This window comes from Passer montanus, unplaced genomic scaffold, assembly GCF_014805655.1.
Source record: "Passer montanus isolate IOZ18808 unplaced genomic scaffold, ASM1480565v1 scaffold47, whole genome shotgun sequence".
In the NCBI taxonomy this organism is placed as follows: domain Eukaryota; kingdom Metazoa; phylum Chordata; class Aves; order Passeriformes; family Passeridae; genus Passer; species Passer montanus.
The window spans coordinates 3,886,373-3,909,517 of NW_024369596.1; the positions used below are offsets into that span (position 1 = coordinate 3,886,373).

General features: G+C 46.3%; 1 protein-coding gene across 5 annotated transcripts in view; it reads left to right on the forward strand.

Annotated features, from left to right (window-relative positions):
* The window catches only part of NCAPD3 (non-SMC condensin II complex subunit D3), a 34,172-nt gene that overhangs the window by 1,071 nt on the left and 9,956 nt on the right, over positions 1-23,145 (forward strand). For 2 of the 5 annotated variants that reach the window (XM_039721733.1, XM_039721735.1), the window contains exons 3-24: positions 618-780; positions 2,139-2,314; positions 2,403-2,576; positions 3,072-3,133; positions 3,393-3,480; positions 4,725-4,930; positions 5,612-5,684; positions 5,959-6,081; positions 6,225-6,477; positions 7,002-7,085; positions 7,242-7,325; positions 10,089-10,162; positions 11,674-11,808; positions 14,344-14,564; positions 16,049-16,240; positions 16,520-16,617; positions 16,715-16,830; positions 18,189-18,296; positions 18,826-18,940; positions 19,032-19,139; positions 21,721-21,959; positions 22,909-22,988. In XM_039721733.1, coding sequence (XP_039577667.1) covers positions 618-780; positions 2,139-2,314; positions 2,403-2,576; positions 3,072-3,133; positions 3,393-3,480; positions 4,725-4,930; positions 5,612-5,684; positions 5,959-6,081; positions 6,225-6,477; positions 7,002-7,085; positions 7,242-7,325; positions 10,089-10,162; positions 11,674-11,808; positions 14,344-14,564; positions 16,049-16,240; positions 16,520-16,617; positions 16,715-16,830; positions 18,189-18,296; positions 18,826-18,940; positions 19,032-19,139; positions 21,721-21,959; positions 22,909-22,988 — 2,972 coding nt within the window. The remainder of the gene's footprint in view (positions 1-617; positions 781-2,138; positions 2,315-2,402; positions 2,577-3,071; positions 3,134-3,392; positions 3,481-4,724; positions 4,931-5,611; positions 5,685-5,958; positions 6,082-6,224; positions 6,478-7,001; positions 7,086-7,241; positions 7,326-10,088; positions 10,163-11,673; positions 11,809-14,343; positions 14,565-16,048; positions 16,241-16,519; positions 16,618-16,714; positions 16,831-18,188; positions 18,297-18,825; positions 18,941-19,031; positions 19,140-21,720; positions 21,960-22,908; positions 22,989-23,145) is intronic. The other 3 variants (XM_039721736.1, XM_039721737.1, XM_039721738.1) reach the window with 3 other exon arrangements.

A 23,145-nucleotide genomic window follows, 5' to 3' on the forward strand; every position in this document is an offset into this window, starting at 1 on the left:
GCTTTCTCTTCTTCGCATCTGCCTTGCCTTGAAATTCACAATATAGTCAAAAACTGTTCAAACAGTTCTTGCTCTGGGTGCTGGAATGCTTCTGAAGGAAGCTATTCCCAAATTTTAATAATAGGATTTAGCATAATATTAAGTATATATAGTTTTATTATAGTCATTATAAAGTCTATATATACTATTATATATATGTCTATATATACTATTACTATATATATTATTATATAATATATATAGTTACATATCTATAACTATATATATTATATATACACACATTATATATATTATAGTTGTATATTCTATATTATAGTCACTATAAAGTCTATATATACTATTATATATATGTCTATATATACTATTAATATTATAGTTATTATAAAGCTATTAAGAATCAATATAATTTAACAATTATTAATTTAATTCATTTAAGTGTTATTAATTAATGTATTATAAATATTAATAATTATAGTTTATTATACTTACTAAAACACTTTTTAAAGCATATCATACATAGGGAGTTGGTCATGGTGGCGCCTGTTAAAATCTGAATAATGGCTAGTTTTGGACATCCATGTTATTATGGGATTCTGACTGTTCCTGTTTTTCCTCAGAATGTCTGGACCTTGTTTGCTGAGAACAGCCTGTCCCACCAGGCCCTGGTGGCCGTGCTGCATCACTTTGTGCACGTGGGCCAGCACAAAAGAGCCAACAGGCAGCAGAGGGTGTTTGCTCTGCACTCAGCTGGGCTCTACCTGCTGCTGCTGGAGATCCCAGGTGAGCCTTGGCGTGTTCCTCTTCGTGCCTGGGGACAGCACAGGCCAGGCAGGGTCGGGTTTGTAACAATTCCAGGTGAAATCCTCGGGGATTTCACGAGCTGAGCGTGGTGTGAGCGGTGCCACGGGCTGGTGGCAGCCTGGCCTCCTGTCACAGAGGGGCTTGGTGGCCTCATTTGCAGGTCTGTGTCCTGTGACAGGGTGACAGAGCAGCCTGCACAGAGCTGGAACCACACAGGTCCCTGTGCTTTGACAGTCAGGGCAGGAGCTTATTCCTGCTCTGTAACTGGGGAGCATTTCAGTGTGCAGCACATTTGGATGGGTTTGTGTGGAAACCCAGGGCTCTGGGAATATTTCTCTGTCTGCTCTGGGGTGCCCTGACCCCCAGGGCAGCACTGACTCTGACCCTCATTCATGGAGAAAGTTTCCTAGATTTCAAGGTAGACTGGAATCCACAAAAGTGTGAAATAGATTATAGAGAGCAGTGTGGGTGTGTCACTTGGTGAGAAATTGAGGTTTTGGGATTTTCAGTATGTTGTGGATGGAAGCAGGATGGAGGCACAGGGTGCTGTCCTGGGTTTCTTCTTCATGCTGCTTCTTCCTTCTTATTCTTGGGTTTGGGTGCATTTGGTAATTGGGCAGAAAAATCCACATTGGGGCTCTGTGGGATCAGTTATTGGGTTAAAAGTGAAAATAATCTAGGTATCAGTTAATTGAATAGTTTAGTCTTGAAAGACCTTGGAACAAGAGATTGTTGGCCATTTTGTGCCTTCTAATGAAACTCATGGTGGTGAGACTGTTTCACTGATAAGAAATAATAAACACTTGAGTCCAAACATGAAATACCATCTCAAGTGCCTTTAATCCAGACCCAGAGAAATCGACAACTGGTACCTCCATAGGTTTGTTTGTGAAAACAAAAATATGGTTTTAGAATAACCAGCAGCTGAGTGTTCCCAGCAGGTTAGTTCACAGCTGGATCCCTTTGTGTTCCAGCACGCCCTGAGGTTTTGCTGATCTCCATGGTGCTGCTGGCAGGGGTCATTCAGCTGGGGATCCTGCTGGAATGTGTCACTGCTGCTGATGCATCAGCCTGGTGCACTTCAGGCAGTTCTTTATTCTTCTCTTGAACTTTCTTAGGCTCTGGGACACCTGTGGTGAGATCACAGAACCACAAACTGATTTGGGCTGGGAGGAGCCTTAAAGCTGATCTCATTCCAGGGCAGGGACACTTTCCACTCAACCAGGTTGCTCCATCCTGGCATTGAGCACTTCCAGGAGTGGGACGTGATGCCCAGGTGGTTTGATGTTCTCTGTGTCTTGTCTGGAAGGGCACTGATACTTGTCTTTTCTGGGCAGGCAGCATAGCCAACCAGGTGTTCCACCAGGTGATGTTTGATAAATGTCTTCACACACTGACAAAATGCTGGCCTCAAGAGATGAAGAAAAGGAAGAAGGCACACGCTCAAAGCTCTCAGCCCAATGCCAGAAGGAACAGGAAGAAAGGGAAATCATGCAGCAACGACAGCTCCAGTGTAAGATTATTTGTGCAATCTCTTCAGCTACAAATCCCTAGTAATAAGCAAATTGTTGGCAAGCTGTTTCTCTTTTCTGCCACTATAGATGGAAGAGATGTTGGAAGAGGAGAAGGAAGAGGATGATGAGAATGTTTACTTCTCAACAGAAGATCTTCTCCAAGTCCGCAATGCCATCTTCCTCCTCTTAAAAAACTTCCTGAGGCTTCTGCCCAAGTTCTCCCTAAAAGAAAAGCCTCAGTGCATGCAGAACTGTGTGCAGGTAAGAAAGATCCAGCTTGAGAACCTTATGTCCCCTAACCCAGACTTTTTGGGGATGCAGAGCACTCCACGTGGAGGAGGAGGCACCCCTGCCTTCCATCACCTGGTCCCTGGTGGGAGATGTGGGAGCAGGGTGCCTGCTCTGTGTCTGCCTCTCATACTGAACATTGAAGTGTTTTATTCAGGGAATCAGAAGGGTTTGGGTCAGAAGGGACCTTAAATCTCATCTTGTTCCACTCCCTGCTATGGGCAGGGACACCTTCCACTGTGCCAGGCTGCTCCAAGCCCTGTCCAGCCTGGCCTTGGACACTGCCAGCAATGCAGGGGCAGCCACCACTTGTTCCTGGGGGGAGACTCTGTGCTTTGGACTCTGCTTTTGTTCTGCTTCAAGGGAGGTATTTGGAAGTTAAACCCAGTGGTGTAACCCCAGACATCCAGAGCCCTGCACGCTCTCCCCTCAGGGGACTGAGCTCAGCTTGGCTCTATTCCCTTGCAGGTCTTTGTTGAGATGACCAGCTTTGAGCCAGTGCTCCACGAGTTCAAGTTTTCAGCAGCCATGTGAGCAAATCATTCTTGATATTTCTTAATGTTTATATGATGGTCTGAACAAGTAAAGCCCTCAGTGCTTGTGTTGTTGTCCTATTTATATAAAAATGTAAGTGACAAATTCTCTTATGAACATAATTGGAATGTGTTCCATGTGCTACCAGCAAACAGCATCTTGTGAATATTGAATGTTTTGCAGTCAAAGAGCTCTTTTAATAGTCCCATTTACTCTGATGAGAGGTGAAGACATCTCTTTGCTTTCTTTCCTTAGGGATGTTAATAAAGCCAAGTACATTCCTGAGCTGGCCTATTATGGACTTCACTTACTGTGCTCCCCTCTCCACAGCACAGAAGATAAGGTACAAGTTAAACAGAATCTTTAACATCCTCACAGCAGCATGGAAAAGGAGTGGTTGCTTCTTTCCTTCTTGGCATGTCATTTTTGCTTGGATGGTTTTTACTTTTCACTTCAGTTTCCCTCTTTGTGCCATCTTTGCTGGGTCAGAGCAAAGATGATTTTTTCCACCCCAATCCTTATTTGTTGCTGCACTTGTGTGCAGTGAATTCCGTGCTCTGCTGACTCTTATGGCAAATGAATTGAAAACAAAGATCTGTAGTGGCATTGGGTCTCTGAACCTTAAAGAAGAGAGTTCCAGGTGGCTGCCTTTGCCTGGAATGTTGTGATTCCCTGCTAGATGGAGCTGCAGCACCGCCTGGGAGCCTGTGAGGGGCTGGGCTGTGCAGTGCTCTGTGCGCTCAGTGAGGCTGAGCAGGGCTGGTTCTTGTTCAGAGAACACTCTGGGATCGTGGAGCAGCCAGTTCTGCCAGAAACTCCCATCTGTGTTTGTTTAAATTGGCAAGCAGAGCAGGGCATCTCCCACTCACCTGAGTGCTGCTGGTCTGCATGGGGCTGCTGAAGGTTGGGTGTGCCTGGGCTGTGTCTGGGAGTCTGTGTGACCCCCTGGGCTGGTTCTGAGCCTGCAGCCTGGGAATCAGCAGCTGTCTAGTCAGGAAAGCCTGGAGTACCCACCAACCTGGTTATTCCTGAGCGCCAGCCCAGCTCCAGCAGCCCTAGGTCTGTGTTTCTGCCTCCTTGGTTTCTCAGTGCAGCATGAGCTTTTTTGGTGTCCCCACCATATTTGTAGTGACAGCAAGGTGTAGTCACTCCCCTTCCCAGACCTGCCTCATCTTCCCTGCCTCTCCTGCTTGCTCAGGGAATGTCAGGATCATGAGGCAAGCTGTGGTCCCAAAAACGTGGCAAGGAAGGCAACTCCAAGAGTTCAAATACAAAACACATGTTTAGCTTAAGACATCTCCTGTGCAAAACCCAGTGAGTTTCCTCAAACTCCAAAAGTTTCTGGCAAAAAAAAACCAAACAAACTCCATAGGGGACTTTGGAGTGGGGACTTTGCCCTGTTTGGAGGGCAGCTGTTAATGCTTTCAGGAAGCCCTTCTGAGACCTTGCTGAGCTTGCATGAGAACATCACAAGCAGGTGATGTGTAAATACACATCACAAAGGTGTCATGTGTATTTAGAAAGCATAACTCCTAGCAGAGAAATTCCAAGAGGAGACTTTCACATGTGCTGCTGCTTGGTTCTAAGCTTGAGTCAGATCTCCTGACCTTGGAGTGCCCATCCATGGAAAAGAGCCTGGCAGTAACCCCTCCTTTGCAGACCCTTCGGTGCGTGTTCCAGCGCCTGCTCGGCGTCGTTCTGATGGTGCAGAGCAGCGGGGGCTCCCGGCGTGAGGCCCTTCCCATCACATCTGCTGTGACCAGCGCCAGGAACCAGGCTGTGAGATTCATCAGGTGCCTTCCAGAGCTCTGAGCGTGGCTGCTCCTTTCTTCTGGCATGCCTTTGCTTTGCTGTTGGGGTGATAAAGGGATGAGACAAACTGGCACTGGCTTTGAAGTTGTTTGTGCAAATGAGGCTTAATTAAAATGTCTGGAATGGGAATTTACCGAGCTTGCTGGCAGAGGGGGAGGAAGGTGCTGTGGAAAGGACCCATTTTCTGTATTTTGCTTTGTGTCAGTTTTTCAAGTCTTGTGTTTAACTACAGAGGATTGTGGAGGAAATGAAAGATTAACACAGAGCTTGTTCCTCCACAGTTCTTGCTCTCTCCTGCTTAATGATGTGTTTTGCCTGTGTTTATTCCCCCTGTTGGGGATCCATGTTGTTGGAAGTGTACTTTGTGCAGAGATCCCCAGACAACATATAAAAGTAGATTGAGAACAAAGAAGCTTTTCATGTTACCCTTCCACTTGTTAGAAAGGTATGGGAAGAAATTCTTTTGTGCCTGCAAAGCCAGGTTGATGTGGAGAGCAAGGATGGTTCTCTGAGCACAGCCTGCTGCACTCATGATTCCACAATCATGGCCGCTTTTCCTGACTTTTCAAATGCATTTCAGAAGGAATGTCCTTGACTTTTCCTCTGTTATAAACCAGCTTTGTTAAAATCTGCCTCTCTCTCTCTCTCTATCCCCTGTGCAGTTCTCTGGTAGATGAGCTGAAAGAAGCTGTTTATCCTGTTCTGCGAATCTTGCTCCAACATATCTGTACCAAGGTATGCCAAGCTCTGCTACTTCTGGGGCTGGAGAACTCGTGTGGATACATTGGAACATCATTAATAGTTTAGGAGATCTGTTTTCACAATCTTTTCTAAGGAATGTGTGATGAAGTAGTGACTGAGGAAGCTGTGATAATTCTCACTGTTGTTGAATGTGAACATATCAACGCATTAAATTTAAAAAACCGCTTCTCTTAAGCCCTGAAATGCCTTTCTGGCATTGAGAGCAGAGCAGTGGAGTGTCACAGGGTGCCCTGGCCTTGTCTTTCAGGTCCCAGACAAGGCTGATTATCGCACCTATGCTGCCCAGGCCCTGGTGACCCTGCTGGACAAACTCCCCTCTGCAGAGTTCGCTGAATTCATCGCTTGGCTTTATAAATACTCACTCAGCAAAGTAAGTGCATCTCCTTGATGCTTTGGAGATGAAGGGTTCGATCTCAGCACTGAATAGCTCTGTCACTGCTGCTACCCAGAGGCAAGAAAACTCCGTGTTCGCTTCCATTAACAGAGCACCTCGTGTGCTTTTTCTTCCTGCAGGTTTCCTACAGAGTGTTTGCTCTTGATGTAGCCTTGGCTTTGTTGGAGCTGCCAGAGAGGAGCCCAGACAGCTCCTTGTCCCAGGATCATCAGAGTTTGCTAAAGCACAAGTTCTTAGTGCAGGTCATGGTGTTTGGCCGGTGCTCAGACAAAGCCCCCGTGGTCCGCAGCAAAGCTCTCAGCAGCTTCGCCTGTTGTCTGGAAATGAAAGCTGCTGCTGCCCTGGAGAGCATTCAGGACTTACTACAGAGCTGTGAGTATTGTGGGCACATGAGGCAGTGAAAATCATTCTTGAACTTTCAAGGGGATAATTGCTGGGAGGTAGGAGTTGTCAGGAACTTAAAAACTGGCACTCAGAATCCTTACTCCTTACTGTGTCATAATGAGCAGTAATTCATCAGCCTTGTTCCTTATGAAGCCTTGTATTTGGAAGGGATTTATTCTCATGTATCAGTTCTAAAGAGATTCCTCTGTGAGGTCCCTTTGAAGGATGTTTACAGACAACCAAAATTGCTCATTGGGAAAAAAAAAAAAGCAGTTCATTCTTGCCTGACAGCTGATTAAATCTTGAGTTGCCTTTTGCTTCTGCTAAGTTGTTCTGTTCGTGACTGGCATTCCGAGCTCCCTCAGGTGTGGTGAAGGCCAGATGGCAGGATTCAGAGCCTGCACACAGCATCCCATGGTTGGATTGCTCGCCCGAAAAGAATCTGGAATGGCAGGATATCCAGAATTAAAATACTTTGTTTGATTTCCTTTTTTATTTCTCTTTTTTGGCAGCCTCTGTCCGCACAGTGTTGGAAGCAAACACAAACACTGCCAGCGTGACAGTCAGTACAGAAGGTATAGAGTCATTCTTTTCCAGTAAGTCTCAGGCTTTTCTTGGCATGCCATTTCCTAAAGATACACGTATCTGTTAAACCTAGGGCATGCATGAGGCTCTCTGTTTAACCCTGAACCATCTTCTTGCCAGGTGAATATATGCCTTTATTATTCCTAAGCTTTTATCTTTTCTTTCAGCTGGGTCCAACCAACCACTGAGGACCTTACCAACTTTCAGAACTATTGAGTTGAGTGACAGCAGTGACACTGCTGGGCCTGATGGTATGTCAGAATTAAAGCAGCCTTTCCAGATAAGCATTCAAAGCCTTAATTGAAATCAGACTTTCTGAAGTGTATTCATTGTCCATTTCTCAAAGGAAGTGGAGAAAGCTGTTACAAAACACTTAGGGGTGATGAGGGGGGTGGAATTGCCAGCCATAAAGAAATACTATTTCCACTCAAGTCTGAAAAATACATTTAGTCCTGAAATGCAGATGTCTGTTGGGTCTAATGTGGTGGCAACACTTGTTGAAAAGCAGGTGATTTATCCTTCCCAAATGGTAATTTATGTGGAATATAACACTTGTAGCTCCATGAATTTCAGGGTAATTAAATCTCTTGCTCCAGTGCACAAAGAACTGATCTGTTTTGCTGTGTAAAGCACAGCACCTTTCTGTTCTGTAGGCAAGGATCTCTTCTCTGCTGCATCAGGTTGAAAGCTGAAAGCAGAGTGTCACACAAAATGTCCTGATGCAGCATGGCAAGCTGCCTCTAATGTGTTGACAGCATAAAATCACCATGCAAGTTGGCTTTTGTGGCTGGGATGTTCTTCCTTTAAACCTCTCCCTTTCTTTTCCTCTCGTGTGGAAAAGCTTTTCTTCCTGACCTTTCAGCCCCTGCCAGCATCTGCGCTCTCAGTTCTTGCTGTTCACCTCCCTTGAACTGCTGACAGTTCAATTCTCTGCTTGCCTCACATCCTGCAGTGCTGCCTTTGTTCCACGCTGCTCCTCACATGGGATCTCCCTCCCTATCTCCAGGAGCCAGGCTCCACTCTCCCCCCGTTGAAAGCTCCCTTTTTCAAACACTCTCTGCTGATAAATTTCCTTAATCTGCTCCCTCAGACAGAAAAGTCCTCCAGGCCACTCAAGGTATTGTGAATTCCCTGTTTAGTTGCAGGCTCCTCGTGCCAGAGGATGCCTGGGATTGTCTCTGATACCCAGCTGAGCACACACTTGGCACTTGGCAAAACAAATTAAGAAAAGGCTGGAGTGAAAAAAGACTGTCTGGAGCTCCAGAGGATTGTGGAATGCAGGGCTCTCCGAGGCAGTCAAGGTGCATTAGCAAAGCTGTCTGGCCCATGCCTGTGCTTGGCTTGTGCCTGTGCTAATTTTGCTCTCCTCTGAAGACTAAACAGCTCATTTCTTTCAGAAAATAAATAAATCTCAGCCAGGGATAGTCAGAACATGCTCAAGGGCAGAGATAAGAAGGGTGGGGTAACCTGCAAGGTGAGGTGTGCACTGCAGAGTTCCCTCTGCCCACCAGCAGCAAACATTCCCTTCCCTTAAGAGTTCTTTAGAACTTGGGATTTTTGGTTGTTTTGTTGTTTGGTTCCCCCCCCCCTCTTTTCTACATCAGAAAAATCAATGTCAAAGTGTGATTATTTGGTCACCTTCACAAGACTGGACTATTTTAGCAGCAAAATCTTGCAGTGGGAAGGTTCTGTGCTCTTCCTGTGCAGCTGCTCTTGGGAAGAGGATGGAAACTGCACTTAGCTGCCCATTAAGAAAGCCCAGATCAAAGTCCCTTTGCTTCCTTTTGGTAAAAATGTATTTTTAAGCTAGTTTTGCTTAGTTCCCTGTGACTAATCCTCTTTTTAATGGCAACAGGATGGATGTCCATGTGAATCTCTAAGTAACAGATCTCCAAATTTGGCATATCTTTGGGAAATCTGACAAACAGCAATAAATAAAAACCTTAAAAGCCATGATAAAATGCTTGAAGTCCTTATGGCCAGTTAATAGCCCAGTGATTCAAAATGTGAGAAATAATTGATCTGTGTATTCAGTTGTGTGTCATTTAATAACTTTTTGCCTTGATGATGTATTTTTTCTATGCCAACATGCAGAAATAAGTATGAATGTGGCTGTGCAGAGTGAAATTGGAGCCCCAACATGACGTCCAGGGAAGAGAGATGTGTTCTGGTTTCCTTGCAGACTCTGGGGTGGTTCTTTGCAGCTTTGCATTCTGCAGCCTCTAGGAATTAACAAATGGAGTCATTTTCCCTCTGTAGCACACAGCAGTTCATACATTAATGCTTGCTGCTGTGTGCAGCTCCGAGGCAAAGCTCCCAGGAGGTTGTGGGTGTTCTGAGCTCTGCAGAGCCTCCCCTGGCTCTGTGCTGGCTCCTTCTGTCTGAGCTCTGCCCAGGGAGCTCTTCCCACAGGTACCAGGGTTACCTGAGCCACAGACTGTGCCTGGCTCATCAGGCTCTGAAGGTAGCCTGACATCTTTTGTGTAGACAAACAAAGAGGTCAGAAATTACAGATTCACCCTTTTTAAAATTTTTCTTTTGCTGTGTGTCCGAAGTAGTTTGTTCCATCATTTTCTTTTGTGATATATTGAGATGAGTTTTCAAATGAAAGAAGTGGGCAAATGGTTTGGGTTTGTTTTTCCATCTGGTTTATGCCTCATTCTGGATTGCTCTGGGTGATTTTAATTGTTCAGGCCTTCTGAAAGTTTTGGGGGACCATCTGAGTGAGTTTTTGCCCTGAGTTTGTGCTGCTTTAGGGTGGGCAGGTCCTGGCACAGAGTGCCCAGAGCAGCTGTGGCTGCCCCTGGATCCCTGGCAGTGCCCAAGGCCAGGCTGGATGGGGCTTGGAGAAGCCTGGGACAGTGGAAGGTGTCCCTGCCATGGCAGGGGTGGAACAAGATGGGTTTTAAGGTCCCTTCCAACCCAAACCATCCTGGGGTTGTGTGGTTCCAGCTGGTGCTGTGGGTAATTCCTTCTTCGTGGGGGTAATTCCTTTTTATCCTCATTTTGGCTAGGAAAAGAAATCATGGCCATGCTGAGAGTGAGAGCTGGAGATGAGAAAACCAACGTGAGGAAATCTGCTCTGCAGGTAGGGTGGGGTTTGTATCCTTCCCAGCTCTCAGTGATTACCCCAAATTAAATAATTAATTAGGCCACAGCTTTGCTGCAAACTCTGTCACTTTGCCCACTTGTAGCTTCCTGCTCTCCCTGCAGAGTGCCTTAAAGGCATTTAGGATCTTGTTTACTAGCTCCTGATAAGTAAATAATGCAGGCATAATGATGGAAATTTCTCTAGTACCCTTGCTGGCATTCTGTTATTCCGTCATTTGCAAGGAGAGGCTCTTGTCAAATGTCAATAGGCATTTCAATTAAGAGACTTCCTCATAAACTGAAGCATATTAGCTGCTTAGTTTGTTTTGACCTTGTTAGCAAAGGGATTAGGTTATATCCAGCCTCTTTTTGAGCTCTGTGCTGCTTTCCTTGCTGTTCATTTCTTTAATGAAGTCATTAGCTTTTAAAGAGAGATGCTTCAATGGAAATTTCCTTGTCTTAAAAAAAAGGTGTCTGCTGCTGACTGCCTTCCTCTGTTAGTCCTCTTCACCCCAGCTCTTCCCCCTCAATTCACACACTGATTTGAGCTTCCCAGTTAGGGCTTTGCAATTCATATTTTAATGCTTTCTGATTAAGAATAAAAATAAATCCCTCTTCCTTATTACGAAGTAAAAACAGTGGCTCATACAAGAGGCACGTTACTTTCAAGGGGAAATTGTGACACTCTCCCTCTCCAGCTGCTGTTCCAGAGCAGCAGTGACTGGAATGATGTTTTCTGATTCATTTTCCATCTCTGGTTGTGCCCAGCACTCATGAATCTTTAATATGCTTCACTCGGGGTGCGATGAATCTCTGGCTGCTGTTGGCAGGGGGTAAATTGTATTTTTGCTTTGCCACCCAGTGCCCCTAGCATGCCCAGCCCAGCTGAGCCTAAATGGGTGGGTGGGTCAACACCATAAGTGAGGTCCAAAATGGGAGGGGATTTGGGGACAAAGAAGGAAATTCATGGCAACTGCATTCTAGTGAAACAGGAACTTCTAGTGTCCAGCCCAGCTGAGCCTAAATGGGTTGGTCAACACCCTAAATAAGGTCCAAAATGGGAGGGGATTTGGGGACAAAGAAGGAAATTCATGGCAACTGCATTCTAGTGAAACAGGAACTTCTAAGCCTAAATAGGACAGCGGGGGTCAAGGTGGGATCAGTTGGGTTTGGACTCCCAGTTACCCTCCTTGCAATTGCTCCAAATGTCAAGGCAAGTGCAATGAGATGCCTGTAATTTTATTCGGGTAAGGTGTTCCTACCTTAATTAATGAAAATATTTTCAAGGCTGCAAAGCAGTGGGGAGGACAAGGGGTTTTTGACCACTTGTTCTTAAGCTGCCCCAAGGACTTTGTACGAGTAGAGCACACGTGGTTTGTGATTATCGCTGAAATTGGCAACACCAGAATGGAACTCGAACCCAACCAAACGCCTTGCAGACACCCGTGTAGATGGGAGCTCTTCATGGGAGCTTTGAAATGCAACTGAGTGCTGCTGTTTGCCTGGCAGGTGCTGGTGAGCCTCCTGAAGCAGGGGGTGGTGCCCTGCACGGGCGAGGAGCTGGGCGTGCTGCGCGAGCGCTGCCGGGACCCCGCCGTGTCCGTGCGGAAGCAGGCGCTGCTCTCCATCACCGAGCTGCTCCTGGTGAGCTGCCCCCAGCCCAGCCTGGGCAACGCTGGCGTCGTTACAGGGGCGTTTATGTCATGTCTTGGTTGGGAAAGATGGGTGGGTGCTGAGGAAGGGAGGAGTAAAGAAAGAGAGGGGGTAGGGGGGAAAAGGAGGGAGCGCTTTGGAGACAAAGGTTGAATTCTCATAGAGGTGTGATCAGTGCTCGTTTATTACAAATCTAAGGGTACATTTATATCATAACACAGTGAACACCTGATTGGCCACAAAGCACTGTGCATAATACAAAGAGCATTTCTTACCATATCTTGGTCGTGTAGCTCAGCTTGGCATCATTATAAGAACGTCTTACTTCTTATCTTCTCACATCCTCAGACCATCCCTTACCCTTGGGTACAGCAGACAAACTTTCTCATATTTTTTGCCCAAGGACAGTATTTTTTCTGCAGCGGGCACATACACAGAGTGTCTGCAAGCGTGCCTTTTTCAGGGTTGTGCAAGCAGGCCACAATATCTACTCAAAATGCTCTCTGCACAGGAGTCTCCCCTGAAATGGAGAATGTGAACCCCCCCTCCTCCAAATTGCTATAAATTTCAAATTAAGGGGCTCTCAGGAAAAAAATATGGGAGCAGGAGATAACAGTTCTTTACTAGGGAAGAAAATAAAAGGATAAATAAACAATGCAGTAAAATAAAACACTGACAGAGTCAGAGCACAGCCTGACACCCTGTGGGTCAGGGTGCTGGCAGCAGTCCCATTGGAATTGTGGCTCAGCCCTCCTGCAGTGCCAGGTGTGGTTCTGCTGCCGCAGGATCCTGTAGAAGGGTGCAGTCTTCCTCTGAAGATCCAGGGGAAGAGGCAGCTGCTGTTCCTCTGGGAAATCCAGTGGAGAAGCCGTGCTGGTGTTCCAGAATCTCAGATTATATCCAGGTAGGAATGCTTGGCTCCTCCCTCTGGGCTCACATCTCCCAGTGGATGCTGCAGTTCTTATCAGCCATGCAGGGACATTCCATGGCCTGTTATCAGCAGATTTCCCCCGAGGGAGGAGTGGGTGTGGAAGAGATAAGGAAAACTGCCCACTGAACAGGAGACAACTGCCACAGAGATGGCAAATAGAGCACATCTTGCCTTGCAATCCAGGACAATTAAAGACTTTCAATAGCTGCACCTTGGGCAGTCAGAGCCTCCCAGAGGCTACACCCAAGCTGGACAATGGTCACAAGTTTTTCACACAGTTATAAGTTGTGGGATTCACATTCTCTGAACCTGAGAGAGGCAGAGAAAAGAATGATCAAAACAATTCTTATTTCATTCGCTGTACCTGTGTTGTGCCAAAGCAGAATGCAATATGGAGATGGTTTACCCGGAGTGAAGGTGTTTTGTTTCCTTGGCCTGTCAGGGCCAGGGGTGTGTGTGAGTTGGGACTGAGGGCTGACAGTCACCAGATTCTGGGCAGTTGAGTTGAGTGCTTTGTGCAGATTCAGTTTAGATGTAGTGTAGTATAGTATAGAATAATATAGTATAATAAAGTAATTAATTAGCCTTCTGATATCAGTGGAGTCCTCTCTGCCATTTCTCCCTGCCACGTGGGTCACCCTTGATTCCAGTAATAAGTTTGGTCCCTTCACACACCAGGGGTTAATTCTCCAATTACACCTTCAGCTAATGAAGTATTCCCCCCATTTCCTCCTCCCCCAGTTCACTTTTGTTTGTACTTTTGGGGCCCTATACAGTGAGGTGTCCTTGAGTTGGAGCCCTGGAGGGATTGTTTTGTCTGAATAAACAGTAGCTGGCACTCTATATGGAGTTTAGAGTTATACCCTAAAGCAGCTCAGGATTTGAAAAGTACAAAAGCCAAAATCCTAAGGCATCAAGGGGAATGGGAATTCTGCCACACCCAGGAGGGGGGAAAGCAGGAGGGACCTCACCAATCAGTTATTCACTCTGGGAGCTGCATTTTAGGCTGCTCTAATTCTTTTCATTACCTTTTGACTCGGAAGTCATGACTCACTCTGATACCTACTTGTGATTTATGCAGAGTGCTTCCAACTGTTGGAAACACTGATTTTTCTGGCTGTTGATTTATGTGTCATGAAGAAAATGTTTATGTTGCTGGCCTTCTCAAGTTAAAAAAAACCCTGAATCACTTTCAGATGTAATGTGTGGATGATAGCAATGCTATATTTTTCTTTCTTTTCTATTTATTCACAAGGGGTTTGTAACTCGGGCTTGGAGCACAGGGTTTATATTAAGCAAAGCTCCTTTTTTTTAGTGCTAAATCATCTGCTGTACAGCCTTATTGCAAACCTGTTATAATTCTTTATAGAGTCTCAAAACAAAGTGTTGCAGTACTTTAGCAGAAACACCAGGTATTTATCATAGAGATGATTAAAGACCTTGTGATGCTGACTTTCCCTGTCCCACCTGCTGCCACACTGCTGGGCTTGATTAAAATTCAAGTTTCAAAGTTTGTAGCTGAACCTGGAGGCCTTTGCTGGTCTTACCCATGCAATTTGGGATCACCTAATGATTTAAAAATGTGTTTCTCTCAGTCTCAGCAGAGCAATGTCCTGGTGCAGAAGGCCTGGTTGGACGGGGTGGTGCCTGTGGTGATGGATGCAGAAAGCTCTGTCCAAGAAAAGGCCTTGGATTGCCTTGATCAGCTCTTGCTGCAGCACATAAAACCTTACCATAAATCCAGGAGTGATGATGGGAGGCAGGAGCTGGCGTGGGATCTGCTCTCCCTGCTGTCTTCAGAAAGCCAGGAGCTCAGGTAAGTGCATTTTTCCCTCCCTTGCCTCTGTTAACATTCAGGGATAAACCCCAAAGGGATTTTTTTTTCACTTCTAATCCCATTAGAATACACAACTTTTCCTTTACAGAAGGAAATTACCTATTGAGTGAGGACTAAGATAAGAGCCTGAGTTTGTGTTCTCATTCCCTGTGTGCCCACAGACTGTGAGGTACCACAGCTCACACACACCCTGTTAAAATGCACGTGCTGTCTGCTGTGTGACGACAAGAAACCAAATTTTTCTCAGGGATTTCTTTGAGGCTGCTCAAATTCCCTGCTTGGAAGCCTCAGCATCATTCTGGGGATGGAAACCACCACGCTGAGGTGCTTGTGTTGCCCTGCCAGCTCCCAGGACAGGGCTGTTGAGCATGGACAAGAAGAGTTCAGCTTTGCTTTGTCAGGTGTTTTCACCTGCTGCTCCTGTTACCTGTGCTCTCCCCCTGGACTGGAGTGCTCTGTTACATCCCATGCTGGATGCACTGATAGCACATGAATATTTAAGTCAAATGGAGGTGTTCCTCTGACAGAAGTGAGAGAGGATATATAAAGCAAGAACATCACCTTGTATTAATTCTTATGTACAATATGTTACTTGTCTTGTGACAAATCGAATTATCCTGCCTGCCGTGGGAAGGAGAGGGAGAAATGGGATGACACACAGCATGACAAGGACACAACATTGATTAAAGACAGCTGTATGTTTATTAGTCAACAGGGCATAATAGCTCAGAAATAGCAGATGAGGCACTGGTGGTGCTGCCGTGCCAGTGTGGGGAGCTGTCACTGTTCTAATTCGGGCCATTTTCTAACAGGGTTTGCACATTCCTGGCACCTTCTTCCTCCTGACCCTGCAGGACCTTGCAGCTTGAGAAATCTCACAGCTCCACCAGCGTGGAGTAGATAATTAGGGTTGTGCAGAAAAACGAGCAGGCTGTGATGCCTGACATGACTCTGCTGTGCCTTTATCCCAGGGAGCCCTCAAGGCCAGGCTGGACGGGGCTCTGAGCACCCCAGTCTGGTGGAAGGTGCCCTTATCCATGGCAGGGGGTGGAATGAGATGATCTTCAAGGTCCCTTCCAATTTAGGCCATTCTATTAATGCCTTGTGAAGGCTGAACTGGAGCAGAAACTAGATGGAGTTAAAGAATAAAGCAGGGATTTATTAAACGGATCTCCAACTCTGGGTATTAAATAACAACTGCTGGAAAGTTTTGGTTACAAATCACTGAAATTATAATTTCCTGATGTGTCGTGGGGCCAGTTGGACCTTCTGTCTTTACAGCCCCAGATCACAACATCCAAGTAGGAATGCCATTTTCCTGTAGTGAAAATATGTGGAAATTTGGAAGTTTTCAGCGTGAATTGTGGCAATGCCAGGCAATAGCAGCTTTGTTGTGTTGGATTTTTCCTGGATTTTACTGACTGGATTTTATTCCTCCCTAAACTTTCCTTTCCTCCCTGCAGCCGTTACCTGAGCAAAGCCTTCTTTATGTGGTCCAAGCAGAAGAAGTTCACCTCCACTTTCATCAATAATGTCATGTCTCATGTGGAGACAGAGCATTCCAGGGCAGCTTGGATGCTGCTTGCCAAGGTGGCTGGCTCTTCCCCCAAGCTGGATTATTCCAAGATCATTGATTCCTGGGACAGTGTCAGCAGGTCAGTGTGTGCTTTGAGCTCCATAATGCCAGGGAGCCCTCAGTGCCCTTCCACAGATTGCCTTGTAGCTGCTCAAATCCCAGTTTTTCCTTCAAACTGTCACTTCTGCAGCTGGAAATCCAGCAAAGGCTTTGAGATTTGCAGTAACCAACCCTTTCCTCAAGCTCTCTGAGTTTTCATTGGCTTTGACAGGTCTGCCTTAATAATGCATGTCCCAGATGAGAGGGCTGCTCACTGTGGTTTGGTGGAGTGGCTCAGAGCTCCCTGTTGGTTTTGCAGGCAGCAGAGCACGAGCAGTGACACCGTGGGACATGTCCTGTGTGTCATTGGGCACGTGGCAAAGCACCTCCCCAAGAGCAGCTGCGAGGGGCTGAAGGGTGAGTGGCCCTGGCCACCCGCAGAGGCTTTGTGCCTCCACAAACACTTCAAAAGTTTGGGAAAAAATCCTGGTTTTCTATGTGATCTTGTCCTCAGAGAACATCCAGAGCTGGCTGAAGGAGTCTCAGTGTCCCCTGGAGGTGATCAGCCCAGCTGTGGAGACCCTGCAGAAGCTCTGCCAGGCCTCTGTAGCTGCACCAGAGGAGACACAGGTGGGACTTAAAATACACCTTTTAAAATAGCCTGTTCCCCACTCAGGGGGTGTCTGCTGCTGTCTGCAGGCTGTGGGATGATGAGTTCTAAAAAAGGGGCTCTGCTTCCAGCAGCTCGAGCCTGCTCTGCTCAGCTCTGCCTCTTTGCAGAGAACATCCTGGGGCTGAGCCTGGGCTTGTAAGAAATCTTTTGCCTTCAAATGTATTCCCCCACACACCTCTGAAATACCTTGCATTTGCCTTTTGCACAAGTTTACAGAACTTCTAAAGGAAATTTCCTAAAGGAAACCTGTTGCTGTGCTTGATCCAGTTTGAAGCCACAGATTTATGCTGTAATCTCTGTATTCTCCATCAGAGCTGCTGGAAATACACATTTTTCCTAGACTTCATCCTGGAGACCAAACAGGGAGTTCACAACTTGCTCATAACTTTTTTCTGCCTCCATTTGTTTTATGCCACGGCTCTGTTCTGCTCCCATAGTGGGAAGTTAGGCCATATTTTGCTGGTAAAATAAAAATCTCAGCCTGGACACAATTGCAGAGAAGCCAAAATTGATGCAGGTCTCTGTCCCTGATGATTTCTGTTCGTGCCTGTTTTATATTTCTCTTTCAGTGTAGATGGCAGCTCTTTTATAATAAGCATCCCAATCAAGTTTAGTAAATAATGGGCAGAACTGAGCCCTCTGTGCCTCAGAAGCCAGGGTGGGGGTGATGGTTTCTGGGTTTTTAAATTGACTATCAGAAAATCCTCCCCTGTAGTTACAGCCACAACAGAGTGTTGGCTTGAAATGAAGTGCAGATGTCCCTGTAGTTGGTCACTTCACAAATCTAACAGTTACCATTTATATATGTATTTGGTTATTAAAATTACCACTTTTAGATGGTGGAAACCCAGAAATGATGCTTTATATTCACCACAGTGTTGTAGATAATCTGCTTTTCATGGGTTTCCCCTCCACTTTTTGGAATTCATACCATGTTTTCTTGGTTGATGGAGCTGCTTTTTTCAAGCAACATCTAAAAATTCCCACAGACACCTCCAATGTGTTGGGTGCACATGAAACAGTCGCCTAAATCCTTTTTGTTTAAGTCTGTGTGATTTCTATAATGAAGTAAACTTGGGCCTGTGGATCATTAAAAGCCAAATTTTCCAAGGTGTTTTGACACTTGCACACATCCTTTGATGTGCACGGAGAATTTTAAAGCTCTGAGGCACTGTCAGATTGATTTTAATGGGATCCAGATTATTAAAAGCACATAAAGACTTTGATATTAGGGATTCATGTGTGGACAGATATTACAGCTACCTTTTGTTTAATTAATAAAGTGTTGAATTAATTTTGTTTAATTACGGAACAGGAGCTGCTCAACCAGGTGTGTGGAGATTTGGTATCCACCTGTGAGAGCTACATCTCCAGTATAGTCCTCAAAGAGGATGGAGCAGGGCAGCTGCAGGAAGATCTCTTGGTAAGTTTGGGGATTATTATTTTAAATAAATAACCCTTGAAGGGGATTAAAGGGTGGAGGTGTGCCTGGAGCTAGTGTTCCTCAAAATCCATGCCAAGAACTGGGATCAGAGGAGCGTGCAGGGCCTGTGTGTGTGAGATGAAATCTTGTATTTGGGGGCCTGGGAGCCCACAGCAGTTTTACACACCAGCAGTTGCTTTAAGGACATGGCACCCCATGTATTTTTAATATATGACGTGGTTTTTATCCTTGCTTTTCCACTCAAACTTCTGAGATGATCTGTTTGGGGGAGATGCATGGAATGCTTTGAGGAGTATTTCAGTCTCATTAGATGTGGGGGGAGTGTTGGAGCATATTAAACACACCCACCCAGGATTTCTGTTCCAAAGCCTCCCCTTCTGTTCTCCAGCCACTGCCTTGAAGGGACTGAGGGAATTTTGAGTTGTTTTTTGGAGAAGAACCGACTCCTGCTGGCTTAATTTGCAGCTCAGCCTCTGCCTTTTGGCTGCAGTGCTCTTTCTCTCTGCAGGTGAGACACCTCTTCCTGCTGGGTGAGGCTGCCCAGCTGTGCCCAGCCAAGGTGGACAAACACATCTTCCTTTTGGTTCAGTCCATCCTGGCCTCTTCTGGCAGCAAGGACCAAGGTGAGCCACTCCCCCTCTGCCTTTAGCTTTGCATTTGCAGGCACCACGGTGTGCAAGGCCCTGTTTCCATGCCTGGCCTGTTCTTTTCCAGTGTCTGCTTGCACAGACAGCGAGGAGATGGCCAGCTCCCAGCCACTGTCCCAGTTCAGGGGCTCAGCCATGCCTCCCGTGGTCAGGGCTCACGCACTCATCACTTTAGGTAAGTGCCACCCTGCCCTAAAAATGGGCCTTTGTGTATCTCAGCCTTTCTGGTGAAGTTCTGCTCAGAATCCAGGAGAAAAGGAGGCTCAGGGGGGACCTTGTCGCTCTGCAGCTCCCTGGCAGGAGGGAGGGAACAGGGACAGGACAAGAGGAAACTGCCTCCAGGGGAGGGTCAGGTTGGACTTGAGGAAGAATTTCCCCATGGAAAGGGTGGTTAAACATTGGAATGGGCTGCTCAGGGTGGTTTGGAGTCTCCATCCCTGGAATGCCTGATGTGGCACTCAGAGCTCTGGGCTGGGTGACAGAGTAGGTATCACTCACAGGTTGGACTCAATGATTCCAGAGGTCTTTTCCAACCTAAATAATTCCATGTAAAGCTCTGGCAGTTGTGTACAGAGAGCCCCAGTGCTCTGTTGGCATTAGCCCAGCTCAGAGCTTTTTGCAATGCAAATATCCATGGAAACAAGTTGGGCAATCCATCAGAACCCTGCCAGCTCTGCTTCTCCAGGTGCTTAATGCATTAATAGTGGTCAATAATTAGCAGTATCCCCCAGAGCTGTGCTGTCCTTGTGCTCAGAGTTGGGAGCTGAAGGATCATCTCACTTTCAGTAAGATGCTCCAGAGTAAGTGAAGAAAACTTGGTGCTGTTGATGTAGCTTAGAGCAGAATGACTGCACTCAAGTTCTTGTTCTTCTCAACAAGAGGGAAATGCTGCTTTCAGAGCAGCCTGGCCAGCTGCATTCCCAGGATTCTGAGTACCACCAAGTGAAAGTTCTGGGTTTTAATACTTCCATGGTTAGGAACAAGTTTCTTTTGCAGATAGGCAGCATTATTCTTCCCTTAATTGCTTTGGAAAGTTTAATACTTCTGTGTAGAGCTTGGGAACAGGGAGAAGTGATGTTAGAACTATTGCAGGCTATTTTATTTTAGGTTGGTTCAGTGATGCTCTCAGAGGTGGGTGTCTCCCTGCTATGCCTATGACAGCTGGGGCTGTTCTTTTTAGCTGCTTTGAATAATACCCTGTACACAGAAATAGTTTGCTGTGAAGGAGGGAATTTGGCATGGAGACCCACTCTATAGGTCTAAGGGGAGTTTGGAAGAACTTGGTGTACCATCTCCCTGAGAGATCGTGCAGATTGCTCATCAAGTTCCAGCATGAGTTTCTTGTTTATTCCCTTGTTTACTTCCTGATTCCTTCCCTGGCTCATTTTGGAGGCAGCAAACTGGGCTGGGAAGGAGAATTTATCCCAGCTCTGCTGCTCTGGTGATGCCTTGGAGTGGCTGTTTAGAACAGAGGCTAGACAGAGTTAAGAGAATAAATGGGAATTTATTAAAGGCCTTTAATAGATGCACTTTGGGCAGGGTTACAGAGGCTACACCCAAAAGGGATGATGGTCATGAGGTCTTGTATTTGTGGGGTTCCCAGATGGAGGAAGGAATGGTGAATCTGACTCCATGTTTTCAGAAGGCTAATTTATTATCCTTTTTCTCTGAGGCTTCTGATCTTCCCAGGAGAAGCATCTTGGGCAAGGGATTTTTCCAGAAAATATGACTGCCACAGTGAGGTTTTCAGACAGATTTAAGTTTGGTCTGTTTGCATATCGGGGGTTAATCCTCCAATTACAGCTTCAGCTAATGAAGTCATTCATAGTTTGCTTCCCCCCCAGTCCACTTTTGTTTGTACTTTTTTGGGGCCTGAGGCTGTTGGGTGTTCTTGGATCTCACACTTAGAGAAATTGTTTTATCTGACCACAATGTGAAGAGGTCACTAGGCTTTACACAATGCTTAGAGCTGTGCTGTCTTGGTTTGGAAAGCCAGGTGTCTGCTAAGGAAGGCAGGAGCCTCCCCTGAAATGGAGGATGTGAATAACCCCCCACCTCCAAACTTAAAAATTTTAAATTAAGGGGCTCTCAGAAAAAAAAAAATGGGAGCAGGAAATAACAGTTCTTTACTAGGGAAGAAAATAAAAAGACAAAATAAACAATGCAGTAAATCAAAACAACACTGACAGAGTCAGAACACAGCCTGACTGGTAGCAGTCCCATTGGAATTGTGGCTCAGCCCTCCTGCAGTGCCAGGTGAGGTTCTGCTGGAGCAGGATCCTGTAGAAGGGTGTGCAGTCTTCCTCTGAAGATCCAGTGGAATAAGAGGCAGCTGCTGTTCCTCTGGGAAATCCAGTGGAGAAGCTGTGCTGGTGTTGCAGAATCTCAGATTATATCCAGGTAGGAATGCTTGGCTCCTCCCTCTGGGCTCACATCTCCCAATGGGATGCTGCAGTTCTTATCAGCCATGCAGGGACATTCCATGGCCTGTTATCAGCAGATGTCTTATCAGCCATGCAGGGACATTCCATGGCCTGTTATCAGCAGATGTCTTATCAGCCATGCAGGGACATTCCATGGCCTGTTATCAGCAGATGTCTGCCCGGAGGGAGGAGTGGGTGTGGAAGAGATAAGGAAAACTGCCCCTGAACAGGAGACAACTGCCACAGAGATGGCAAATATTACCTGGGATGTGCCAGGCTCTGAAAACCACAAAGCCTAGAATGCCAGGCATCACCAGAGGGGCTGTTTTTCAGGGAAGCTGTGCCTGCAGCACGAGGAGCTGGCCAAGAAGTGCATCGCGGCGCTGGCGCGGGAGCTGGAGGTGTCTCCGGACGTGGCCGTGCGCAACAACGCGGCGCTGGTGCTGTGCGACCTGTGCGTGCGCTACACCTCGCTGGGGGACAGATACATCCCCAACATCTCCCTGTGCCTGCGCGACCCGCACCCCTTCATCCGCAGGCAGACCCTCATCCTGCTCACCAACCTGCTGCAGGTGATGGCGGCGCTCTGCGGGGTGTGCCTGGGGGCTCAGGGTGTCTTTAATCCTGAGTTTAGGGTGTCTAAGGCTGGGTTTAGGGAGTGGGTTTTCTGCAGTTGAATGGACAGCATCTCAGTTGGATAATGAGGTTGTTTTTGGTCAGTGGTTGCACCTTTTTGCATCTTGGTTTCTTTGAAATCCCTCCAGCTTCACTCCTCTGTTGATGGCTGTAACAAGCATCACTGTTGCTGTGTTAGGGATGGGGTTGAACAACACACAGACTCTATGTCTCTTCAGAAGACTAACCTGTCTTTATTAGAAATTAATTCTTCTATACACTGTTCTAATACAGGTGGACCTGATTGGTCATTTAATCAGCACCCCTCACACCTTTGGCTAATTAAGGAGACACTCTTTGGTAAACATCTTATGAGAAAACTACTGTTCAAAACACCAGCTGCAAGATTGTTTTAATTCTTTCTCTCAGCCTTCTCAAAACTCCCCAGCATAATTCTTGGGAAGGTTTATCTGGCTTCTCTCTCTGACCAGGCTGTCAGTATCCACACACCACAATGCCTTTATGCCTTTTTTTCTCCTGCAGTCTCTGCTGATTGTTCTGAAGGTGTGAATGTTGAGAGGCTGGAGATGTTTACCCTCCTAGTTCACATGAGGGCAGGTTTGGAGTGCATTTGGCTCTGAAAACCTTGTTGAAGGGCACACCTGCCATGGGGTGGAAGAACAGATTTTTCTACTTTATTCTTCATACCTGGGGTAAACCTCAATGTGCTGTTGAGGCATTTATGCTGCTTAGAGCATCCCCCAAAACACTTGGGGCTGTTTTGGGGTTTATTTTATGTGCCCGTGACTGAGGTTTTACAGCTTGTTCATTTACCTGACTATGATGTGGAGGTTCACACTAATCTTTTGCTGGTTCAGGTTGTTGATTTGTGCTGATTTTTCACAGGAGGAGTTTGTGAAATGGAAGGACTGTCTCTTCTTTCGGTTTGTCAGTGTCTTGGTGGATCCAGACCCAGATATTGCCAGGTAAAAATCTCAGCTGTGAAATAAGGGAGGAGGTGAAGGGCAGAGATGTCTCAAAACCTGTCTCGGTCTTGGCACCTTCACATTGTGAAGAGCAACGCCAGTGATAAATCAGATTATCCCTCTAACCTCTGTACTTCCTTTAGGGTCTGCAGTGGTG